The following is a 23904-nucleotide window of genomic DNA, read 5'->3' as shown; positions in this document are numbered from 1 at the left end:
ATTAGTTTTAATCCAGAGGACTGCTTATCTTCTCTGTGTTTTACCAGATTTTCTCTTTCCAGCCAGAAGATGTTTTGGCTTCAAGTCAAATATGTGTCTGTCCGCCTCTCCTTTCCTGCCCAGGCGATTCATTTTCTTTTGAGCTTTCTTTGCCATAGTCTTGACCTTCTTCACCATCTATTTAAAGAGACAGGCAGAGTGAGTTCCTCAGTAACTCAGCTAACTAGCTTTACCTTTCAGAAAACACACTGATGATTTTAACAAGGACATTGATACCCAACATCTGCCACCACCTGCAACTCCAGAACAGTATCACTTGTAAGTCACTCTAATCCTCCTTAGCAAAACTCTTCTCTTTCCAGAAAACTTAAAATCTGATGGCACTGCCCCATAACTCCTGTCTCACTGAAGGTAGAACTCCACAGTTTGTAGAATTTTCCTTCATACTTGTTCTTAAGAGACAAAAATGTAGAATGTTCTTTCTTAGCCTGCATTATTACATCCTGTTGGTAAGAATGAACTAGGCACCTGATGTACAGAGTTCAGATGAACCAAAGATGAAGCTGCCTAGTATGAAGTCTCCTAGAAGCTGGTTTAAGCACAACCACAATGGTTCACAGTTGCTACAGAGGTAAATAACTTCAACAAACCTTTTCATCACGAAGACCAGAAACGTCCCGCGGTGTGCGAGAGCAGCTGCGGCTGCGTGCCACAGACTGGGGAGTTTCGGACTCGTCACGTTTCCGTTTCCTTGTAGTGCTGCGGGACCTTCTCACGTAATGTGCCTGAAATGCAGAACAGCACCTTGACCACTAGCCCAGAAACCATCAGCTCACGTGCTCCAATTCCAAGCAGACTAAGCAAGAAACCCAGGTGGGCTGCTGTGACACCAGACTGGGTACTCCTTGTCAGCCCTTGTCAGCCATCTGTCCCTGCCTTTCTACCCCACAGCAATCTGCACATTTCAGTCAGAGTTAGCAGATTGTTCTCACAAGTATCAACTCCATCTTCCTGCTTTTTCTGAGCAGGTTGTTAAGCAATGGGTAAAAAAGATACAGGCAAATTAATGGATAATAATACTGCGGCAATTTTGCCACAGCAAAAGAGCAATGAAACCTACTCTGATTAGCGTCCTGTTTACAGCAAGTCAGAGATGGAAACACCATCCTACAGCACAGCAATTACATTGCTCCTCCCTGAGAGCACTGAAAACCAGTATGGCCTATCAGCTCTGCTTTGGATGGGTAGTGTTGACATTCCTTGTTTCTCAACTCCTTGTTTAGTTCAAGAACTCGAGGTCTGAAGGCCTAGGCAGCCCGAATACCGCTGCATTTACTGGACAAAATTATTTTGGTTTTTAATTTCTGATGAAGTGTCTCTTAAAGGCAAATCTCTGACATACTTTAACTGTCTTGTGTCTCAAAGTGCCAGCTGCCCTCAAAGCAGTGCACAAATAGCAATTCTTGAAAGATGTTTAAGTTTGCAGCCTACTCAATGTTTTGAACACCCAGCACCGACTGCCTCACTGAGGTTTCCTATCTTCTCCCTCAGAGACCCTACCTCCCTCTTGTGCCAGCTGTAATGCACATTGTCAGTCTGCTCCGAGACCTTGATCTCCTCTAGATAAACCTTGTGTTCAATTAGCAAAAACTTACATCGTCTTTATTAGTCATGTCGAGTCCAAGATCAGTCATTTCTTTCTCTAGCACCTTCCTCTGGACCTGCGAAGACACAGTCACTAAGAAAATATTTCCTTCAAAAAAAGCATGGCTCCATCTTTATTTTTTGTCTTAGGATGCCATGGTCCCGTTATAGTCACCACGTGTTTATTCCTTTGGCACATCCCACAAGCAGACAACCAAAGCCAAAATTCCACATTTCATTTGTTGCACCTCAATTCTCTTCACCCATAAATCCTTCTACAGAGGATTGCAAGGTCCCAGTATTCCTTAAAGACCTTCCCCACAGGTTCCCTTTCTGGGGGAACAGGTAACAGTGAGGTACTTGGGTTTCCTTACCTCTTCCACAAGGCACCACCCCTCTGGGGAAGGTAAGAAATCCTGGGTACAAAATCAGCCACGTTCATTTTCTTAAAATGTCTGCTTATCAATTTACTACACTGCAATCATCCTGGACTGGTCACAAGAGAAATGGCTACCACCCCTCCACAAGCACAGTAGTGACCAGAACTCCTAGGAGGTCAGAAGAAAGCAAGGAGCGAGGAAGAGGGTCAAAACAGGAGTGATGGGTTCCACTAAACAGTGTTGCTACGTTTTTGTGAAGCTATTTCACATCAGCAAGACTTTGTTGCAGTGTTCTATACTTGCCTTTTTAGCTGTTCTAGGCATCCTTGGGCCGTGAATATCCTTCTCCTTGGACTGCAAGATTATTAGCTTCTTCTTTTCTCGGATCTTTTGTGCCAACTGTCGGATTTCTGTCATTTCTTCATCTTCACTTTCTGGTTCACTGTCATATTCTCCAGCAGCTTCTCTCAGCTCTTCCTCTTTCTCTAATTCTTCCAGTTTCTTAGATTTTGAAGAGATGAAATGAAAATGAAGGTGATCATTAAATCCTAGACTTGCAGTTCTCAACATTTTACTGTTGTGTGGTCCAAGGCCATGACAGTGTGCAGACCCTCCACAGAAAAACAATTACTACTTAATCCTGACTCCTCCAGACAGACTTAATGCAATTGGAGGAGCAGATGACTGTAAACCTATGGGGCAGACTGCTATGCAGACTTATTCGACCACATTATAGTTTGTGGGACTGTCCAAAGCTCACCACTGCAGGAATGCACACATGCTGTACTGTGAACTGTGCTGGCTATGCTCATTCTGGAAGCACAGGCTGAAAAACTCTTCTGTTTCTGCATTTAGGATCAGTGTGGAACATCAATAGTACAGCCAAACCCAGTCGCATAAGCACCAGGCTCTATAGTCTGCACTCATTACTTCTCCTTAACAACCAGCATGAAATAAGAGCAGTGATTTTAATTAAATAATATTGTTAAACGAAAATCCAGTCCATTTCCTGTAACATCATACCCCAGGAGACATAAATTTGATGGGTGAATTTCATATTATCAATAATACATAAAGTTTGATGGCTGCATTCTTCCTGGCTGCAGTCAAAGAGTAATGAAATGTAACTTCTGCAAAGCCCCTTTTTTAGGATGGAAAAAATAAGATCACCATTATTCTGACAAGTTAAAGCCATTTTCCATTCTTCTGAAATGCTGTCCTTGATCACTCAGAACACAGCATCTACCAGCAAGTGCAGACAATACAAAAGAACTTGTCCTCATGACACTCTGATTCTCATCTACAAACAAAGGCATAAAGATGCAAAAACAGGATAAAAAGAACAATGGGAAAACTCACCCTCATTATATCCGGGTCGATGTAGTCAAGTATGTTATGACCTTCCCATATCTCTGGTATCTTATCGTACTTTTCAGATGAATTCATTAAGTCCCAGTATTCTTAAAAAACACAAGTTGAAAAAGAGACAAAAATAATTTCAAAGAATGTGGATGACAGAAAACACTCAGATCCCAATTATATAGAAATAGAAGAGCCACATCCCCACCAAGAATTTGGTAGCATCTCTGACACATTCACAAATACTCCTGAGGTCCCTTCTACCACCAAATATTGCTCAATAATGACACAATCCAGTGGAAACAGAATACATGCAGTCTCTCTCACAGCGATACTTCCTTAGCAGAGAGAGCATCAAGAACTAATGAGTAATGCAATGCAGAACGGAAGATAAAAATCACTCAAGTCATCAGAGCAGTCATTGTACGTGTGTGATTCTACCATGGGGAAAACTGAGGGACATTACAGAACAAGGAGCAGTCACTGAAGATCACCAGTCATGGAACAGAGGGCAAGGACACTATGCAATAAATGGTGGCACTGGTATTTAGTTGAAAGGAGTCAGCTTTAGGTATTCTCCTCCTAAGACTGAAATAGCCAAACTTTACTGCTTAAGAGTAATACTGATTCTTATAGAATACTTACTCTGAAGATCCAAAATATAATCATCTCCCAGTTCAAGTTCCAGATCTCTCTCCTGCAAAGACAGGTAGCTTTATGGATCATCTAACTTCAAGTATATGGGCCAGTGTAGCAAATTTAAAATCCAGCTGCTGATTTCCTAATCCAGAGATGCCACTTACCAATTTCCTCCTGGGTGTGTCTACTTCCATGCGTTTCTTGCGTGCTACTACTCCCTCAGGTATAAAAGGCAGCCGCTCCTACATTAAGGCAACAGCCGACCCCAAGGAAAAAGGCAGAAGTTTGAATCAATTCTTTTTCACAATGCTGTAAGTCACCACTGCTGAGTAACGTATTCCTAAAGCATACAACCCCCCAGGCTGACTCTCAGCCCAGCAAAGGCAGTTACAGACCAAAAAAATCAGCAAATTTCACCACATTAATCTCTTCACATGTTAAGGTCAGAGAATTTTTGCCCTACTCAAGAATTATTGAGAAACACGTGAAAGAGAACAAACACGTAACCTACCTTGTTATCTCTTTTGGTTGGCATTGCCAAGTGTAATCTATTCAGCACTTCATTCACTTTATTTCCTTTCATTTTAGTATCAACACGATGGGCCAACAGCCTGTCACAAGCCTGAAAGTGCACATGACATTTTAAGCAAGGAATGAAACCTTCCTGATTCAACAAATGACACAGCAGGCTTTAAATCCCAAGTATCTAGCTTCACATCTCATCTTCTCTCTAATTTGTCTCCCTCACTCTCAAGAAAGCAAAAATTACTTTTTGCAGTGAGCTGAAAACAACAGAAAGTAACAAGACCCAGGAAACATTCACCAGGGTTTTTTTCAATATGATTTATATAATTTTCCACTTCCATCCAAGTCCAGTGAGGCTCAACAAGCATTAAAAGACAGTGTGTTTAAAATATGTGATGATAATGCACAGTTTAACGGAGATTAAATTCTTACAAATGAGGCAAAAAACTCTTCATTGGGAATAAAACTGAGAGAAAAGAGACCTACCTCTGTTTTAACTTGTATTACACCTTCTTCTGTTAGGGTACTTGTCTCTATTACAGAAAATCCTTCTGCTTCAAAAGTTTCAAATATTTTCTAAAACAGAAACATTATCCCAAAGAATTAAATTCTGCCCATTTCTTAATATACTGATGCTGTAAGAACAAGAAATCTTAATCCAACATCCATGCATGCAACCTGTTACTATTACATCAACAGGCTTCTGAAAAGATGACAGACACTTTACAGCTACAGTTCTGCTTAAACTGTTTCTTCTTTTAAAGCAAAGAGCTGCTTTCTAAAAAGCACCTATAAGGACTCATATGAACAAAAACAGAGAAGGAACAAAACGTGACAGAACATCCCTGAACTTGTAGACACAAAAGAACTAGCCCTGCACATACACAACCTGTTGCCCAGTGGGACCTTCCACTGCAACTTTTCAGCAACACCTCTCAGTCTGGGGTTCACAAACTCTTCCTGAAATGATTACTGAACAAGGCTATTCAGTTCCACTTGCAACTACAGTAGCAACTGCAAGTTCTCACAGCGTCAGACATTTCCAAACCCAGATTAGACAGTACTTAAGAAGATATAAGTAAAGTCCTGGAAAGCTACTTTCCATTATGCTATTGAAGAGTTAAAGAAATGATCGTGTGAAAGTTTCTGCCCAATACAAATGGCAGCTGTCCATTTTATTTCTCTAAGTGTCAGAAAACAGAGAGGTGGGAGAAGTCTCACCTGACTCTCTTCAGGAAGTTCTGCAATCCTCTTCACATCACATTTGTTTGCAACAATTATAAGAGGCTAACAGAAAGAAAAAAAAACAAAACCAAAAGAATCCTGATTCAAGTTATCATGTTATAAAAACCTGGGGTTAATTAATGAGATAAACCAAACGTACCTTGTTAGCAAATAAGGGCTTAATATTTCTGAAGAGCTCCACTTGCTCCTCCAGGCTGTGCCCACACTGCTCAGACACATCCATCATGTACAGCACAGCAGCACGCAGATGAGCCAGCGCAGTTATAGCCTGCATCTCAATGGTGTTCCTATCCTCCAAAGGATGATCCAAAATGCCAGGAGTATCTACGACCTAAAATTAACATAACTCAGTCAGGCTTTAGTCCAGGATAACTGATAAACTACTGCAGAACGTGTGCCTGATTTCTGGCCAATACCATCCATTTTAAGATGGCAATATTCCACCCTTTCAGTCACAACTAACACTGTAAACTTGGCCAGCTTGAGAGTGGCACAAGAATGAGGTCTCAGAACAACCAATGCTCCAAGTATTGAACGCTTTGGCACACTTGCACAGCAGCTCTCAGACAGTGTCTCTAGACACAAAAATGCAACTGCTTGAGAAATAGCAAACCAGGTTGTAACCAGTTAATTCTTTAAAGGAGATGCAAAATGGTCACAGCTCTTACCTGCCAACGCAGATACTTATAATCCATGTGTCCCACAAAGAGAGATTTTGTGGTAAAGGCGTAAGGCTGCACTTCCACATCTGCTCGTGTAACCTAAGAACAAGATTAATCCACACACATTTACTCCTGAAGTTGCAAGCAGTGTATCAGAATAATACACTTGCTTTGCTACAGAAATAGCTAAAAATGGTTATTCTGGCTTTGCTGCAAGCATGTATCTATGAGAAGGTATGATAATGAATATGTGCTGTATTGGGAAAGAATGGTTTTTGAGAGTGAAATCTATTGTAATTTTCCACTTATCCATCCAGAACTTCATACAACCTCTGTTCACATATTTTAATTTGATAGTGCTCACATCAGGCTGTGCCATAATGACATCACATTGTTTAAATGTCACTTTGTTTTAAATTCAGAGGTATGTCAGTATTATTTTGGGGGAGAAAAACCAAACAACCAAAACCCACAAAACTAAAAACCCCATACACAAGAAAAAACCCAAACCAACAAAATATTCAAACAAACAAAAAGCCAACAAATAAAAAAAACCAACCCAACCCAAAAGCCCAAACATGTTCATACCTTATTTATAAAGCTAGATTTTCCAACATTTGGGTAGCCACACAGCAGAAGAGTTCGTGTGTTGGGGTCGATGGTTGGCAAACGAGACAAATGTTGTCGCACTGAAATGTTAAAAAGATTAACTATACAGTAAAGCACGGCTGTGACTTTTAAGCTTAAGCTTAAGTTTTATAACTGTAAATACCAAAAAATTTGAAGAATTTTAAAAGAGAAAGCTACTTAGTTAAAAAAATACAATTTGGGCATTTTGAAACGACTTCTGTTTCCTGCTCCCACATAAACAGAAGGAAAAATGTTTTCACTGTGAGGGTGACAAAGCCCTGGAGCAGGCTGCCCAGAGAAGTTGTAGAGTCTCCTTCTCTGGAGACTTTCAAAACTCGCCTGGTCGAGTTTCTGTGTGATCTGCCCTAGGTGATCCTGCTCTGGTGGGGGGAGCTGGACTGGGTGACCTCTGGAGTTCCCTTCCAACCCCTAATGTTCTGCGAGTCTATGTCTCCATTCTGTATTAAATACATTCTTCTGTTACTAGGTGTACGAACAGATTGTAGAGCCAATGCACACGCCTTATTTTAGCCTATTTCCAATACAAACCTTGCTCCAGATACTCCAGGCTCTGTTTCTGCCGTTTGATGATGGTGCACATGCGTCCCAGGGCGGCGCGCTTCAGCTGCTTGCAGCGGTAGAGGGAGTCGCCGTACTTCATCAGCCGCACGTAGTCTTTAGCGACACTGTGAGGCAGGAAACGGGGAATTACCCAGCAAGCAAGCAGACTCGTTACACCAAGTGAAGAAATGAACGCCCCTTACTTGTCAATCAGATTCTTGGCAATATTAATCTGTCCCAAAGCCAGCTTATAGTGATCTTTGTCATAGAGAACATTCATCAAATCTGCATAAAAAGGGTGAATATCCTAAAACAAAAGCATAAAAGAAAATTAAGCCTCGTATTTTCCTTGGTTAAAATTACTATTTCTTGGCAGCTATGTAAGTTCCTTTTTGTTTTTTTCCAGTCCAGCAATACAAATGACAAGATAAGCCAAACTGTCTTCATTAGTATTTTATGTAAAAAAATAATCTGCTTGGTCAAAAAAATGCATAAATCTTACTAGTTTTGAATTTCTTCTGCAAACACATCTTGGACTCATTCATACAGAGTCTCCATTTCATCTTCTGCTTTGTAAAACACTTCTAATAACTCTGAAATGCTTTTTATAAACAAAACAACAAATGGTAAGCAGCCTGCAGAACTAGTTTCTAAAAGCAAATTCACACTACACCACTAACACAACACAAATTCCTCTGACTGCCAGATTAAATTCTGTGTAAACTGGGTAAAAGTTTCTTCGACACCCAAATAAATCCTTCAGCTTTCCAAGGAAGAAGCATCTTCAGTTCAAATCTTTGAAACAAAGTATTTTATCTACTCATGTACTTATTTTGTTTATCATCACATAAAGATATTTGTGGGAATTCTGCAGTAATGCTCACCAGAGCATGAGAAAAAAAAAAACCAACCAGGTTGCAGGTTAACAATTTAAGCATGAGTGAAAAACTGCCTATAAAAATTCCATTGGACACATGGATCCAGACGAAGTTCCTGGGGGTTTAAGACTATATGCAACCTTTATGGGTCCAAGAACAATGTTTATGTTATCAATGTAAGTTCTGAAGAACTGAAGATGGCACGAAATGTGAGATATTTACGTGTTTCTTACACCTTCTTTCAGTCTAGGGAAGACTGAGCATCAGTACAATCTGCATGCAGAACGAAATAAGCAGATATAACATAACTGTCAAAACTCCACGGCTTCTCTTCACTAAATAGCAGCTTCTGGCAAACACATCTGATCAGCTAAAATCTTGTAAAACTTATCCTACATTAACCATCCATGGACACAGTTTAGACTCCTTTTCTTAGCAGGCATGTGCTGTTTTGCAGAACAAGTTTGCCTAAAATGCATCCCAGTAAAGCCCACTGGGAATCAATCAAAAGCACCTACACAGTGAATCAAAGTGAAAGCAAAGGTCCTTTATGATCAGAGGACAAAATACTTACATCTAATTTGGGGAAATCTGTTAAGATCTGAGTGAGTCTGTCATGGTAATTCTGTTGAGTATATTTGACTTTTCGCATGTAAAAATGTCGAATCCGATGGATTTGGTAATGTTTGTGGATGACAGTTGGGGTCTTCCGCTGAGTCTTTGACAATGTCAGATCTATGAAATCCTGCAGTCGAGGAAACATGATTAATTATATAAACTGTCAACTAAAGCCACGAATTTCTTTCTGGTGCAGGAGCATGCACACCATACAGGGGTTTGTAACCTGTGTTTTAGGTTTTCATTTCATTTAACTGGGAGCTGGCTTTCCACCCACGTCTGCCCCAGCAGCGGCTCGGGGGGATCCCGGACTCGCACAGCCTGAAGCCCGGGTGTGGGACAGGTCCGCCCGAGGCCGTGCCGAGTGATGCTTGCCAGCAGCTCCGCGTACCGTACTTCAACTAACGCTCCTTGGTTACACCAGGAGTGCATTCCGTTCTGAACGACCGCGCAGCGAGGCGAGGCTTTGGAAAACCGGAGGAACTTTGGTGGGAACCACCTCGCGGGGCGGGGGTGCAAAGCGACCCCAAGATTCCTCCTCAGGCTGCAGTGCCCCTCTCTGACAGGAGCCTTGCTCTCCCCATCCCCAAGATTCCTCCTCAGGCTGCAGTGCCCCTCTCTGACAGGAGCCTTGCTCTCCCCATCCCCAAGATTCCTCCTCAGGCTGCAGTGCCCCTCTCTGACAGGAGCCTTGCTCTCCCCATCCCCAAGATTCCTCCTCAGGCTGCAGTGCCCCTCTCCCCCAATGCAGCCACGACATAGGCTGCAGGACCCCTGCTCCCCCAATTCAGCCATGACACAGGCCGCCGCGCTCAGGCGCACCAACCCAGGGCGAGTCCACGAGTTTGCGGGAGGCGCAGGAGGCGAAGGCCAAGGCCACGCCGGCAGCGCGAAGCGGGTAGGAACGCACAGTGCTCTCCTCCCGGGCGCGGAGGAGCTCGCCCCGCTCCGAGGGGCGCGCAGGGGAGGGGAAAGGGCAGCGAGTCTCGTACCTTGGCGGACGGCACCACCGTGATCTTCTTGAAGTTGTAGAGCGCCATGGCGCGCAGGCCAGCACAGCGCGGCCGGGCCCAGCCGCACACCGCCGGAAGAGGGCCAGGGCTCGGGCTGCTCGCGAGAGACGCGCGCTTCCGGCCCGCGGAGGCGGCGCAGGGCGGCTGCGGGAGGGGGTGGTTAAGGTCATCACCAGGACTGAGTTCTGCTACCTTTGCCTGAAAAATGTTCTTAAGGCCAAGGCTGGATGTGGCTCTGGGCAACCTTGTCTAGTCGAGGGTGTCCCTCCCCATGGCAGGGGGATTGGAACTGGACGGTCTTTGGGGTCCGTTCCAACCCTAACAATTCTGTGATTCTGTGAAAATGCACTCTGCCGTGCTAGATTGATGCAAATAATAAACATTATAGGGAATTAAAGAAAAAAAGGCAAACCACAGTGTAGTTTTCTGATGCTTTATACTGGCATTAGTATTAACATTACTTGGGTTGTTTAAGCAAATCCGTTTCTTTCAACCCATGAATCTCCTCTTTCTCCCACTTCCCCTTCTCTGCCAGACAGGAGCCATCAGATGACAGAGCAACTGCTGTAGTTTAGCCCCAGAAATGGGCTAAACAGATGGTGCATAAAAAGGTCACCCATGCCTGCCCAATATCTCTCCACAGTTTTGATCCCAGTGTAAGACATCCCTGGATATCCCCCTGTCACTTTTGTCTGCTTTGTCCTACCTCCTACATGCCTTAGAGTGGAGACTTGGTCGTTCATTTTTGCCAAGGCACTCCTCTGAGTACTGCACCAACCAAAGGACTACAGATGGCTCATAGGGGTCTCTCTGGTCATGGGTCTGTCTTCTTCAGAGAACAGGTGTCCAGCTAGTTCCAGGTACTTCCTTTTTTTTCCACTTAGTGGAGACCAGGACTTGATTTAGGAAAGAAATCAAGTTTTCTAGCTGGGTTTAGCAGAGATGTGATTTATCTCTGCTGTTTCTGAGGGAAGTGTCTGATAATATTAAATTATGCATTCTTGGAGAACTGACACATCTCGAGGTCACAAGTGTGAATCCTTCCAGTCATCTTCACAGTAGTTTATCAAGAAAAGGTTTTCCTTAATGCATTTTTGCTTCTGAACTTGTTATTTTCTCATATTGTCAGTGAATTATCCCTCTTCATGGTAATTCTTGAGGGCTGTTTTGAGATAGAGAGATTGTGCTCAGGATCAACTTTTAAGCCAGGCTATATTACAGTGTGCTACCATTTCTTGACTCCAGTTTTCTTGTACACACTGTATTTTGTACGATTTCTGAAGCATTAAGATGTGTTGTACAGTTTTAAACCTGCCTAAAGGTGCACAGGCAATCCATTGGGGATTTTTATATAGGAAACAGATTTGTTACCTAAAGAAGCTTTAGAGGTTATCTAGATGGGAAAGAGTAGCCTGCCCTGTACTCAAACTGAGTTCCTCAGAAGACTTTCGATATGGTATTAGCATGATGCAAAGAGCATCATGGTAGGGCCTCAGCACATGTATGATCTCAGACCTGGGGTATGGACTTCTCCCCCATCCATGTCTGCTGGAATCTACCCAGCACGTTGTCAGTTCAAACCAGTCCAAACCAGTGACACTCTGATGAAGGAAGTGCTGAGAGCTTGCCCAGCCAGATCCCACTAACAAGGAGTGGCTGTTTTACTCAGAGGAAGGCCACACTAGTGGTACAATGTGTGCTTGCAGTCCTAAGTGCTGCTGGCAGCCTGGTCCTCACCCATTGTGGACAACCTGAGCTGTACACCATGGATCCTGGCACTATGCCCTCTAAGTGCAGTCTAAGGAAGTTAACAGAGATTTATTGTTTCCAGGTTAGTACAAAATTCAACTTGCTTTGCCTCAGCTTCTAATTTCTCTTGTGGGATGAGGCTGAGAGTAGATACTGAAGCTACACTTTGGTAGCTGAGCACCACGGCTAAGCTCAGCTGTGGTACAAGCTTGTACAGCTGCAGTGACTCATACTGATAATGACAGTGCTTGTCACATCGGCAGCCACATCTCTGTGTGCCTCCAAGGAATGTCACCTTGCACATGCCTCAGTAGTAGGCTTCACCTTGCTACTCTGCAGGGATGATGATCGGGACTGAGCTATTAAATGGTCAGGAGGGAAGACTGAGAAAGTGAGGCCATGAGCAACAGGAAGTGAGATTTCTGCCCATCAGCAATCTGAGCAGCTGGATTCCCATGGTGACTCTGAGTGCTGGAGCCTGCAAAATATTTCAGGTGGGCAAGTCTCTTCGTTTATACTCCTATTTCTTTCACCTATAGCCTAGATACAACTGTGACAGAAGGAAATGATCCTGAAGGATCATTTGATACAAACTTTAAAAAGCTAAGAGTAAGCAGTAATTAGCCCTTGGCAAACAGGGACACCCCTCTCTAGAGCTGATCTCCTTCTTTGACACTGTTGGTTCACTGCCTTGATTCTTTTCAGGATTATGGCTGGAACTTCATCATGCTGCAATGTCCCTACAGTTTGAGGAGTCTGATATTTAAAACTTGTTCCTTCTGCCTCAGTTTGTCATCCAGGTCTGATAAATTCAGAGATGTTTCTGGGAAGGCAGCCAGTGCTTTCAAAGCCCAAGAAAAGTCAATCTTCCACAAAGGAATAAATTAAATTCTGTCACTATCTATCAATATTTGCCTCTGACTCCACGTAACAATTATATGGAAAGGGGCCATTTGCTGTAAATATAGAAAGAAGGGAACCACACACAGTTGTGTTTTGGGGAAAAAAAAAAGATCTTTCACAGCACAGAGCTATTCCCAACACGCCATTGATCTCCTCATAATGGGCACTGCAGGAGCAAACACAAAGCCAGTCCTACAGAACTATAATGCTGTCGCCTTCAAAGTCTTCACACCTATAGAAATAATCCTCTCAATTTTTCAATGCTGCCTTTTATAGTTTCCCATTACCTTCATGGCCTAGACAAAATGAAAATAAAGCACATGCCACTAAACTAGGACAGCAATGCCAGTGGGGCATCTCCTTGCGAGCTGGCACAGCTGCCCACTGGTGAATAGTGTGGCTTCATGCTCCACGAGAACAGACTCAGCCAGGTGTCCATCAGCAACTGCTGAACATAAAGATACTACCTCTGGCTCAGGAAGGCCTTGAGGCTGAGTCAGAGTGTGTTCAAGTCAGGGAGGTAAAAGTACACCTTGTCTTGTTCTCACAAGCTTTTTTGCAGACCTGTTGCAAGACAGTAAAAGAGGCAGAGTCCAAGGTTAAGCAGAGCTCTGGCCCAACCTAGGCTGCCCATCCTTATGTTCCTCACAGAGATACTGCACTTCAAGAGTTATGTTTTACAGAAGCATCCAACTTATGAGGCCTTCCCACTATCCCAGAGATGACCTCTGCTAATGTTCATATCTGTGTGTTTAAATTACATTCACCCATTAAAGTGTGTGTATATATATATATATATATATATATATAATTTCAAATCTTCCTTTGTGTGGATTTGGGGGTTCATGTTTCATCACTCATCTCCAAGCTGAGAAAAATGTGCTGTTCCTCAGCAGATTACTTGCTGCTTTCAGATGCCCCTGGCCCATATCTTTGATCACATTTATAGATATTTTGGTGTTTCTGCTTTTCCTGGGCCTTTTTCACACTCTCAAAGGAAGCTGGGAGGGTTTTGTTGGTTTATTCTGTTGTTTGTGGGGTTTGTTTGCTTGTTTGTTCTGCTCTTGGGTTTTTGGTTTGTTTGTGTTTGTTGAAAACTCTAGTGTCCTCTGGCTTCTTGTTTCTCTTCCTCTAGTGATACTATGCTCCTCAGCTCTGTCTGTCCATACAGATGACATAGTGCTGGGGGGTCAAGTGTGCCTATATATGGATGCTCATTGAGGCTTAACAGCAGAGGACTGAGTCTGAAGCACAGATGTTATGTCAGCTGTATATAAGGTCTGCTTCACAGCACCCATGTTGGAGCCACAACAGAACATGCAGATGGAATGTCAGCCATAAACGAAATAACTTATCCTCCTGGAACAAACACAAATGCTCCCCTGAGCTGTTATGATTTCACCATAACAACTTGATATACCTTTGAAACCATTCATTTACTAAACACTTCAGCTGTCAGGAAAAAGAGGGATGGAGAGGGAGCTGGATTTCATATTTCGTGCCTGTGACATGTTCTGGCTTGTGTGACTTCCTTCTTCACAGAACATTCTTCTTCACACTGACAAAAGACAGCCTGAAATAATCCTCATCCTCATACCAGTGGGTATTTCCAATGAGGTGGCTTTCCAAAACATGAATCAGACTTACATCCAAGGTTCCCTGTTGCTTTATGTTGCTTCAGTGTGCAGAGCTAGGTAGGTCTCTTCTGCTCCTCCCAGTCCCCCATTCATTGTATTGTCATAGTTAACTGGGAATTCTAGATATAAAAATAAATAATCATTCACTGTCCAAAAATAGGTCAAGAAAGCCACTGGGTGTGTATAAGAGAGAGCCAGCTTTGAAGCACTGACTAAAAGTGATGAGGCTCCAAATTCATGTGGGCATTCTTGATGCAAGCACTGGTGACAGCAATTGCAAGCACAGTCCTTCAGAAGCAGTCAGATCTTGGGGCTAGCCTGCCAGCACACTCAGTCACTGGCCCTGCTTTTGTGCAGGGTATTTATTTAAATTTTACCATGAAAATTCAGTGTCCTCGGACATGCTTGCATTCCTCGTCCTGAAGTGTGCCTCCCCAGAAGGGGGGGGACGCTGGTTCCTCCAGTCTGCAGAGGCGAATCGTGCCATTAAAACATGAATCCTAGGTGGGTTTTCTTAGGGGACACAAACTGGCTCCAAGTATCACCCATCTGCTTTCCTTTACTATTTGACTCTGTGTGTAACCTCTTCGGCTGTGTTCAGCTTTCCTCCTGCAGCTAAACGTGCACAGCTGAATCCTAGCCGCACACACCAGGTCCAGCCCCTTCGCAAGCCGTACCCCACAGCTCCACAGACTCCTGGGATGCTGAAGGCCACTGTTACTAACAGCCAATGTTTATCAAAACCTTCATGGTGTCAGATGTGGTGGCCATTAGTGTTTGCGACCTACCACAGGAGATTGGGTGGTTTTGGTTGCGGGCTCCATTACAGCGAACACAAACTCTTGGCTGCTCGTCCAAAGGCAGCCGAGTGCTGATGGCCCACAGCCGCCTCCCCGCCTGTGGCGCTTGCTGTGATCAGCCACCAGAGGGCGCCAGTGTACGTGACTGCCAGGCTAATTACGGCACGCGCTTTCGGGTCACACAATTAATTTGAAGGGAGTGGAGCAGAGGAAGATGCTGCCTGGCTCCTACCTCCTTTTCCTTTGGAGCACCTCGCAGACTGAACTGAAGATTTCACTGAGGGTTTGCTGTTAGAGCCCTGCCACCTTCTGAGGGCAATGCTTCCCAGCTTCCCAAACCAGGGTGCAGCAGCTCTTGGGTACTCACTGTGGGCTGGTGCTGCTGATGTTTGTCACACACAGGGATGACAATGCACAGCAAGCTTAGGACCCAGCCTTGGATGATGAATCAAGGCCACCTAAACGATGTCTCAACTTTTCCCTTTCTGAACTCAAAGAAAAAAATGCGTGCCTAAATCCAGGTCTTGGCTTAACTTCATTTTCTTTCATACACTCCCAAAGAAAACAAATATAAAATGGCAGCGCAGGAGAACAGGATAGTGTTGGTTTAAATAACTGCAGCATTTTAGAGATTATTCTTGTCATTTTAGGGACTACCAGAAACCACCTGAGAGCAGCACAGGAACAGCAGGGGTTTACATATTTGCAGATTCCAGTTAACACAGTATCTGAGGCCCAGCCATGCCTCTGCACTTTACACTTCTGGCTGAAGAGACAAAATGTGTAACACTAATGAAGACCATCTCCCCACTTCATGTTACTCACTGCCAGCTAAAGAGTAAGTTTTCTTGGCTGTGGGCACAGTCCCAAGAGCACTTCTGGTGTTTGCTCTAAGCCCTGTGCTGATGCACTGCTGCTGTGTTAGCACACATGGGACTTTCCCCAAAGATCTCATTTTTGGACAAGCATCAGAGTTTTACTGGTTTAGCTGCTTTCAGGTTTCAAGCTTGTGTGGGAAAACGACCTTGAGCAAGAGCCTGGCACAGGCTGCACTGTACACAAGCTGGTGGGGCCCTCAGCAGCTCCAGCCAGGTATGGCCTCCTGGTGCAGAGAAGTGTCCAGAACTTCCCAATCCCCATCCAGAACCTTCAGCACATTTTGAAACAACACCATTCAGGGGTGTGATTTGAGGAGTGAGAGGTTGCATTTGTTTTCAATATTTCAATATTTTCAATATTTCAATGTTTCAATATTTCAAAAACTTCTAGGGAAGTTTTTGGATATTTTTCTTTCTCAAAATGTGTTTCATGACACCACGGAGTAGCTGGAATGACTGAAATGCTGGAGAACAGGACAACATATGACTCCATGGGATTATTTTTAGATGCTGAGCTATGTTAATTGTTCTAAAGACAAAGATGCCGCTTGTGGTTTAAGGAGACCTAAACTTCAGACAGCTTAATGCTGGGATATGGTATGGGAATGCTGCTGTTGGGAAGCTCTTCCATATATTTGCTATTGGCCCCTGTCAGGAAGGATACCAAAATCCCAGTGGTGTGTATTTATATACCTCTGTGTGTCAGGAATATCATCCTAAAAGAACCTTCCTTTCCCCTTTACTGTTGGATTGCCCTCTTGACTGACCAGACAGACCAGTCTTTTAAAGCCTATTTTTATTGTGCTCCAGTTCTCTTTAATAAGAGTTCTGTATTTGGAAATCACACATTCAAAACTGAAATGACCAGATACAGATCTCACTGGGAAGGAGCCATGCCATGGATGGTGGAGGGGTTGGAGAGCAGAGGAGTCTCTGACCACAAATCTGCTTAACTGCACCGACTGTTATAGTTTATACATGGGAGGACATGGAGAAAGAAGTTTAGTGATGAAATGCAAACAGAAGACAGATTTTACAGGAATTGCACATTTTACATCCATGAAAAGCTGATGTGGTGTCTCAGCTTTTTGCAAGGAAGCAGGGCAGGGAATGGGGGTGGCAGGGGCAGCCCCATCCCTGGGCATCAGGCACCTCCTTGGGGATGCAGCCAGGCTGAGGCCAGGCCAGGCCATCAACCCTAACATCTGCAGGACAGCGTTGTTGCTGTGGCAGGGACACCACAACAGACTCAGCTGGCACTCCCCATCTTGTCACAGCTGCTAGAATTTTATGACTGTAGTTGCTGTGTCTCGTCTGTTTCACAGTGGAAAGTGACACGTTTATTACAGATCACTCTTTGTGGAAGTACAAGAGGATGCTTTCTGAATTGGATAAGGAGAGCTGAGGAGTTATCAATATTGTACCCCCAAGAAACACAGCTCCACAGCTGGATCATTTGGTCAGCCTTGCAGAGTACCCAAGAAACATGGTGCCTGGGGCTTCCCTCCTCCTGGCCTGGCCAGGGACCAGCACTGCCCACTGCATCTCTCTAAAGGACAGGTTTTCCTCAACTTTCAGCTAAGAGAAACCCTTTCTTCCTTGTCCTAACTGTGTTGTCTTAAGCACACAGCTCTCTTTGTCTTCTCCAACAAAGCAGAAGCTTTTAACGATCTAAAGAGGAGTTAAGTGAATACTAAATGAAATGTTTTGCCTGGCCAGGTTTAGAATAGACTAGTGCTTATTATTTGAAAGCTTTGTGCAGGGGCAATCATTAAGTGAAACACTGTGTGGGTTTGGCCTGTTGTGCTGGTTTGCAGTAGGTCTGTCCCTCTGCAAACAGCATCCCACAGGGTCCCTTCCCAGTGTTAAAGATACCTGTATGGTGCACCCAGGAGTGTAAGACAGAATTCACCCTGGCTTTACAGTGAGGGTGAAAGGGAGTTCATTACATTGCATCATCTTTTCAAGCACTGCCTGCAGCCCTGGAAGGAGTGTCCCCAGAGGAGCAGGAGGATGTTCTCTTAAGTATAAAGTGACACTGTTTGCCCCAATGCCACGATTGCTTCTGTGTAAGCGTGGCTGCAATGCACGTACTTGAAATTTAGCAAGTCCCTGTGGAGGTCAGCTCTGACACATATTCCTTTGGGAATGCAGAGTGCTCCAGCACAGCTGGCATCTAGATGCCAGTTCCTGGATCCTCCTTTCATACTATTTGGGCATGTGTCATGGTTTAATCCCGGCCAGCTACTGAGCACTACACAACCGCTTGCTCACTGACTCCTCCCCACTCCCAGTGGGATGCAGAGAACTGGAAAAAAGTAAAACTGATGGGTTGAGATAAGAACAGTTCCATAACTAAACTGTCATAATAATAAAATACAATAGTAATTGCAGTAAAAAAAAATTCATATAAGAGGAAAAGGAAGAAATAAAGCCCAAGAAAAGTGATACTGCAGGATCCACCCCTCCAGGCCAACCACTCCCAGTTTGTATTCTGAGCATCATGTCCTATGGTATGGAATAGCCCTTTGGCTACTCCAGGTCAGCTGGCCTGGCCATGCCCCCTCCCAGCTTGCTATGCCACTGCCTGCTGGCAGATCATGGAAAGATGAAAAATCCTTAACTCAGGATAAGTGCTACTTAGCACCAAGCCATTAGTGAGTCGTCAACACCATGCTCACGCTGAATCAGAACCACAGCACTGTACCAGCTACTAGGCAGAAAATTAACTCTATCCCAGCTGAAAGCAGGCCAGTGTGGTGGTGGCCCCTGCACTACTCAGCCTGCTGTAGTGGAGTCAATAGCTGGGGTTCACACCCTTCTCCAGCAGATGTTTCCATAAGCTGCCTCCTCCTGTGTGAATGTATTGATGTTTAAGTCTTTAGCTGGGCTTGGCTGTGCAAAGGCTCAGCAGGTTTGCAGCTGTTGGCCTAGCTGTGCTTTACTAAGAGCCACTCTATTTCCTCTTAGACCATAACAGAAAAAGAAATGGGCTCTTACCTGGATAATATTTCATTCATGACCCCACAGGGTTTGGTGACAGTGTATGACAGAGTGGTCTGCCTGGGTAGGGTCTTGATGACCCCAGCACAGAGTGAAAACATTCACCACATTTGGAGGGGACATGCTGCAGGACCATCTTCTCTTTGCCTGAGACATGTTCTTGTATGCTGGTCCCTCACCCTGACTCCTCCAGACTTCCCATATTTATGGTTGTTGTTGCCATTGGTCTCAGTTTGCAGATGTTAACTGTCAAATACTGAAGGTGAACAAGACAGATGGAAAAGAGTGGAGCAAACTGAAGGTTTGTAGGAGCTAGTATGGAAGCCTGGTCTGCTGGGTCTCAGTATCCACTGCCTTTGAGAAAGTGATACATGGCTCTGAGAGCTGTGCTGCAGAAGTTCTGGCAGTCTTAAAAATAGAATAAAGGTGGTGTAATAATTAAAATACAATCATTTCAAATTGTCCTTTTCAACAACTTAGCATGCTTTTATGGCTGGAAGATAGTTATCTGAAGTAATTACCCTGTTATCCTAGTGACTGACTGATGGTGACCTTTATACTGCAAGTGAATTATGCAAATTGTTATTTTCATTAAACATTAAATAGCTCCCTTGGGAGGAAAAATGCTGCTTACTGTTCATTGCTATTAAAGTCTAACGATATGATTTACCACAACTTTGTTTTCCACCTCCAAGGGCTCTGGAGGAGAAGGGATTAAAGCTTGGTTTGGAATTTGAGGCTCAGACATGTGTAGACAGGTCAAATGAAGTGAAAAACAAACAAAAAAAAAAGGCAGAACAAATCCCAGTAACTTCATCCTGTGTTCAAAGGGTCCATTCTGGCAGAACCTTGGTATGCCACTGAAATGCCTCCAGCCCTACACTTTCTAGTCCACTGAGCACCTCACAGACAAGAGATAACCTGCCCACTAACTTAGCCTAATTCTCACCACCAGCACTTACTTCATATCAACTCATCAGCAAGCCCCAAACTCTAGAGCATGGCTAGTTCCTTTGCTTTAAGCAGCTCACAGGGACCATACATGCTCTCAGAGTCAGCTTAGTGCCACTCAGGCTCAATCAGGGGGAAATTCAGATGGACAGGTGCAATGGGAGCACTGGAGAGCACACTTCTGGCACAGCAGGACTGCTGAAAGTTTAGAGTTATGTCAAAGGTCATTAGGAGCAAGGGCAAAAATGCAGCCTTTAGGAACAAAGGTGACTCTGGTTATTGTTGATGGTTCCTGTGGTAGAAAACAGCCCTGGGAACCCACACAAGCTAGCTAGAAAGTGAGGCAGACATTGTCAGTGCTACAGTAGACAGGCTTGGTGCTCAGTTGTTGCTACTCCTACAGATTTTTGCAGTCTCTTTGGAAACTTCTTCCATTGCATTAAACATTCAGGTGCCTCTTCTGAAGAAGAAGCCACTGGAAGAGGTGCTGGCTAGTGAGAATCTTCTCTTTCTCCACAGTGGCTTTATCTGGCACAGTGGTTCTGCCATCAGCATTGGGTATTCCCTCTCTCACCATCACTGAGAGCCTGCATGGATCCAACTGTCAAGCCATGGAGTAGGTCTTCTATGGACTCTAGAAATGTTGATTGGAAGGACCTCAAGATGTCATCTGGTCCAGCCTGAACAGCCCAAGCACAATTCGTGGCCACTGTCTCAGCTCATGCAATTTTCTGACTGGGTATCATGTCAGCCTCAAGTCTCAAACTCTACATCCAGAAGGGTTAATGAGTCATATCACTAGCTGACAGAAATGCCAATCAACAGGGATCAGCTGTAGAATAATTAGATGCAGAATGTGAGCATTAGGTATGCACAGAAGTTACAAAACTCAAGAGAGTGTAAAATTGCAGTTCCTAGGGAGCTGACTCTTGATAAATCCTTGGTCAAAACACTCCAAATCTGAATCCTTTTCATCTGCTTTCACAACAGACAACAGTTTTCAATATAATTCATATTAGTTTATGTATTTTTAAGTATTTAGACCCTAAAACAGGCATTCAACTTTATTGTACTACAGATTCATTCAGTTGAAACTTATTTGATGACTACATCTGGAAAATGCATGTAGTTTAGTAGCTGATAACATCTGCAGTCACCTAGCAACATATTTGTGACAGTGACCTGGCAAATGGTTGAATGACATTGTTAACCATTTAGCCCTCCTCCAAAATGAATAAATTGATGAGGAAGATATTCCAGAAAAATCCTCTTCAATTCTGGTATTTCCTATCCACATATCTTGACCTTTCTAGCAATCACTTCTCCAACTTCCACCCCTTCCCTCCTCCAGCACTGTCTGTATCCATGCAGGTGTGTATCAGCCATGGCAACATCCCCTTGCTAGAACTTCAGCATCCTCTCATAACCAGCACAACACAAAGGCTTCCAGTATTCCACTCTCCATGTCAGGCCTGGCCACAGATCCTCAGGAGAGTCATGCCCCTGCATGATGCACAGAAGGATGTTCTGGAGCGCTGCTGTAACCTCGGTGAGCCCCGAGCTGTCTCAGTGCTTGGAGCAGGCAGGGCTTGCCCACGCTCTGTGTGGCAGGAGCACAACCTGGCTGCACACCAGAAGCTTTGCAGAAGTGACAGATGGCATCCCACGTATTGTGACTCTGAAAGGACATGGTACCAAACCACACCACAGCTAGCAGGCACTAATACTGCCTGTAGCACTAGTAGTGCTACCTGGCATCTCAGTCATATGTCCTGCTTGGCAGCGCTGAGTGCAGCCCTGCTCAGAGCCACCTTGATGGAGTGGTTCCTCCCTCCTGCACTTCTCTGTGGCAACACACAAACTGCCTTTCCCTCCAACCCTTCCTGCTTCCTCACCAGCACCATTCCTCCCTTTCTTTAACACACAGGAGGAATCAGAGGAGCCCCAAATGACTGATAGATTCAAGCAGGGAGCAGACAGCCAGAAGGTGAGCAGTTCTTCCTGTCCCCTGTGACATCCTGTCCGATGGCTTCCCATGATGAACCCTCCAAGGACTGTGTCCCCCAGCAAGAGGAGATTAGCTGAAGAGCAGAGTCTGGTGAGGAAAGAGAACTTTCCATCTATGTTCCTAGCCACAAAGGCTTGCTAGCATTTACCACTAGTAGTATCCCCATAGTGAACGTACAGCTGCAAGAGCAGCAGCAGCCTCATACTGCTACCAAGTTCAGCCAAAAAGCAGGCTGAGCACAGGCACAGTGACAAGGCAACAACGTCCCAGCTCCTCAGGGCACAAACACAGCTAGTGCCTGGGTGCACAAAATACCTGTGCCTGAAGTCTGCTCCTGGTTCAGTTCTGCAGAGGATTTTATACACCTGTGTAGGTGTGAGCCAAAACCCCACAGAACTGAACATTCCCAAGCCCTGTGAGGTCCAGATGAATTAGCCCAAACTGAAAATCCCAAATCAAATCTTTTTTTGAATTTTGGATCCGGAGATAGAGCTCAACTTCATCACTTAGTCTCATCTTTAATATACAGAGAAAAAAACCCAGTATCAGCCTTTAAAGTAATCCTTCCATGTCCTGCATGACTGCCTTCTGACTGTAGGACTTCAGTGATGCCTGCAGACATGCTGGTTACTGACTTGGCCTCTTCCAGCAGAGGCACCTCCTTACCTATGTGGTTCTTTGGGAGGCAATTATTTCCTTCCTGCTCCAGAGGTTTGCAGTTTTGGAGCTCGTGCTTTCTTTCAAGCTCCCATAGCCCCCTCAGGAACCTCTCCAGGTGAAAGCAAATGTTATCTCAAAGGGATACTGTGTCATTTATTACATCCTGACTTCTCTGCTGTGATTCATTATTTGCTGATCTGCCTGCCATTTCCCTCAGGCGTTTGCAGCTCATGTTGAACTTCAATGTTGAAACCTGGACTTCTGAGCATTTTGCTTCTTTCCTGAATTGGACATCTATGGCTTCATTAGGGCAGAGTGGTAGTTTCAGGCTGAAATCAATCTTCTACTTACCAGCTTTCAATAGGTCCTCTTCACTTCTCATCATTTGATTTTCCTGTTACTTCACTTGCTGTGTCTCATTCAGTAGTGATGACAGCCTTCTCCTCCTGAGCTGCTTTATCATCTCCTTCCTCTTTCAGAATCAGTTTTCCTGATGAGCGTCTAGAAAGCTGCCAAAGCCACATGTGGAGTGCAGACCTCCAACCAGTGAGTGCCCTTGGTTACCAGTTCAGGTTATCCAATGTAGAACTTGGTAAAGAGGGGACTGACCAGGGCTAGTTCCAGCCTGTCCATCAGTTCTGGCAGGTTCTATCCTGCCTTTTCCCTCCTCTGTTTCTTTCTGGGTGATGAACCTGTACAAAAGCCAAGCACATGGCTTGCTTGCAACACAGCTGGTATGATGGCCAGTTTCTCCTTTAGTTGTCTTCAAAGGTGTAGCTCTCTAGAAGAGCCTGTGAAAGTCATAAATGCTAAGTCTATCACTTGATGCTCTAGCTAGAGCAGGAGACCTTAAGAAGCCTCATGTGGGAAGACAATACTTGCATAAGCACAGCTGCTCTGCTGCACAGTGAGGTTTGCTACAAGCTAATGAGCAAAGTTTCTGTAGGTTTCTGTGTAAGTTACATGCATAAGGTTAAAGCCTGCTTCCAGTTTCACCTGCTTTGGGCAGCTCCTCTCACTGGAAAGGGAAAAGAATACTTTTTTTGGCTTCAGTATGGGGATAGTCAGGTGGAATCAAACTGGTGTTGTCTGCCTCAGCCTGGGGAGATGGTGAGTGCATTTGGTAATGACTCTTGGTTGGGAGATCCTCCCAGCCAGCGA

At 44.4% G+C, this 23904-nt stretch overlaps 1 protein-coding gene across 1 annotated transcript; it reads right to left on the bottom strand.

The window, feature by feature from the left end:
• GTPBP4 (GTP binding protein 4) lies at positions 1-10209 on the bottom strand. The gene is made up of 17 exons (XM_054390066.1): positions 10134-10209; positions 9098-9268; positions 7849-7952; positions 7634-7770; positions 7043-7143; positions 6461-6553; positions 5932-6123; positions 5769-5834; positions 5034-5123; positions 4534-4644; positions 4187-4264; positions 4029-4080; positions 3384-3484; positions 2328-2525; positions 1656-1721; positions 651-785; positions 1-177 (listed from the first exon to the last, which is right to left on the bottom strand). The coding sequence occupies exons 1-17, from the start codon at positions 10179-10181 to the stop codon at positions 25-27; spliced, it is 1896 nt and encodes a 631-aa protein (XP_054246041.1). The 5' UTR covers positions 10182-10209; the 3' UTR covers positions 1-24.
• Positions 10210-23904: the final 13695 nt, after the last annotated feature.

This window comes from Indicator indicator, chromosome 20 (genome assembly GCF_027791375.1).
Source record: "Indicator indicator isolate 239-I01 chromosome 20, UM_Iind_1.1, whole genome shotgun sequence".
Lineage (NCBI taxonomy): Eukaryota > Metazoa > Chordata > Aves > Piciformes > Indicatoridae > Indicator > Indicator indicator.
This window is presented reverse-complemented; position numbering and strand designations above follow the sequence as displayed.

Bases quoted from the DNA above. Each gene is read 5' to 3' on its own strand.
- GTPBP4 (XM_054390066.1), bottom strand. From the start codon at position 10,181: ATGGCGCTCTACAACTTCAAGAAGATCACGGTGGTGCCGTCCGCCAAG. The intron at 6,124-6,460 runs GTAAGAGCTGTG...TGTTAATTTTAG, and splicing joins ATAAGTATCTGCGTTGGCAG to GTCGTAGATACTCCTGGCAT. The intron at 4,265-4,533 runs GTAGGTTACGTG...GCCTTAATGTAG, and splicing joins CAACCAAAAGAGATAACAAG to GAGCGGCTGCCTTTTATACC.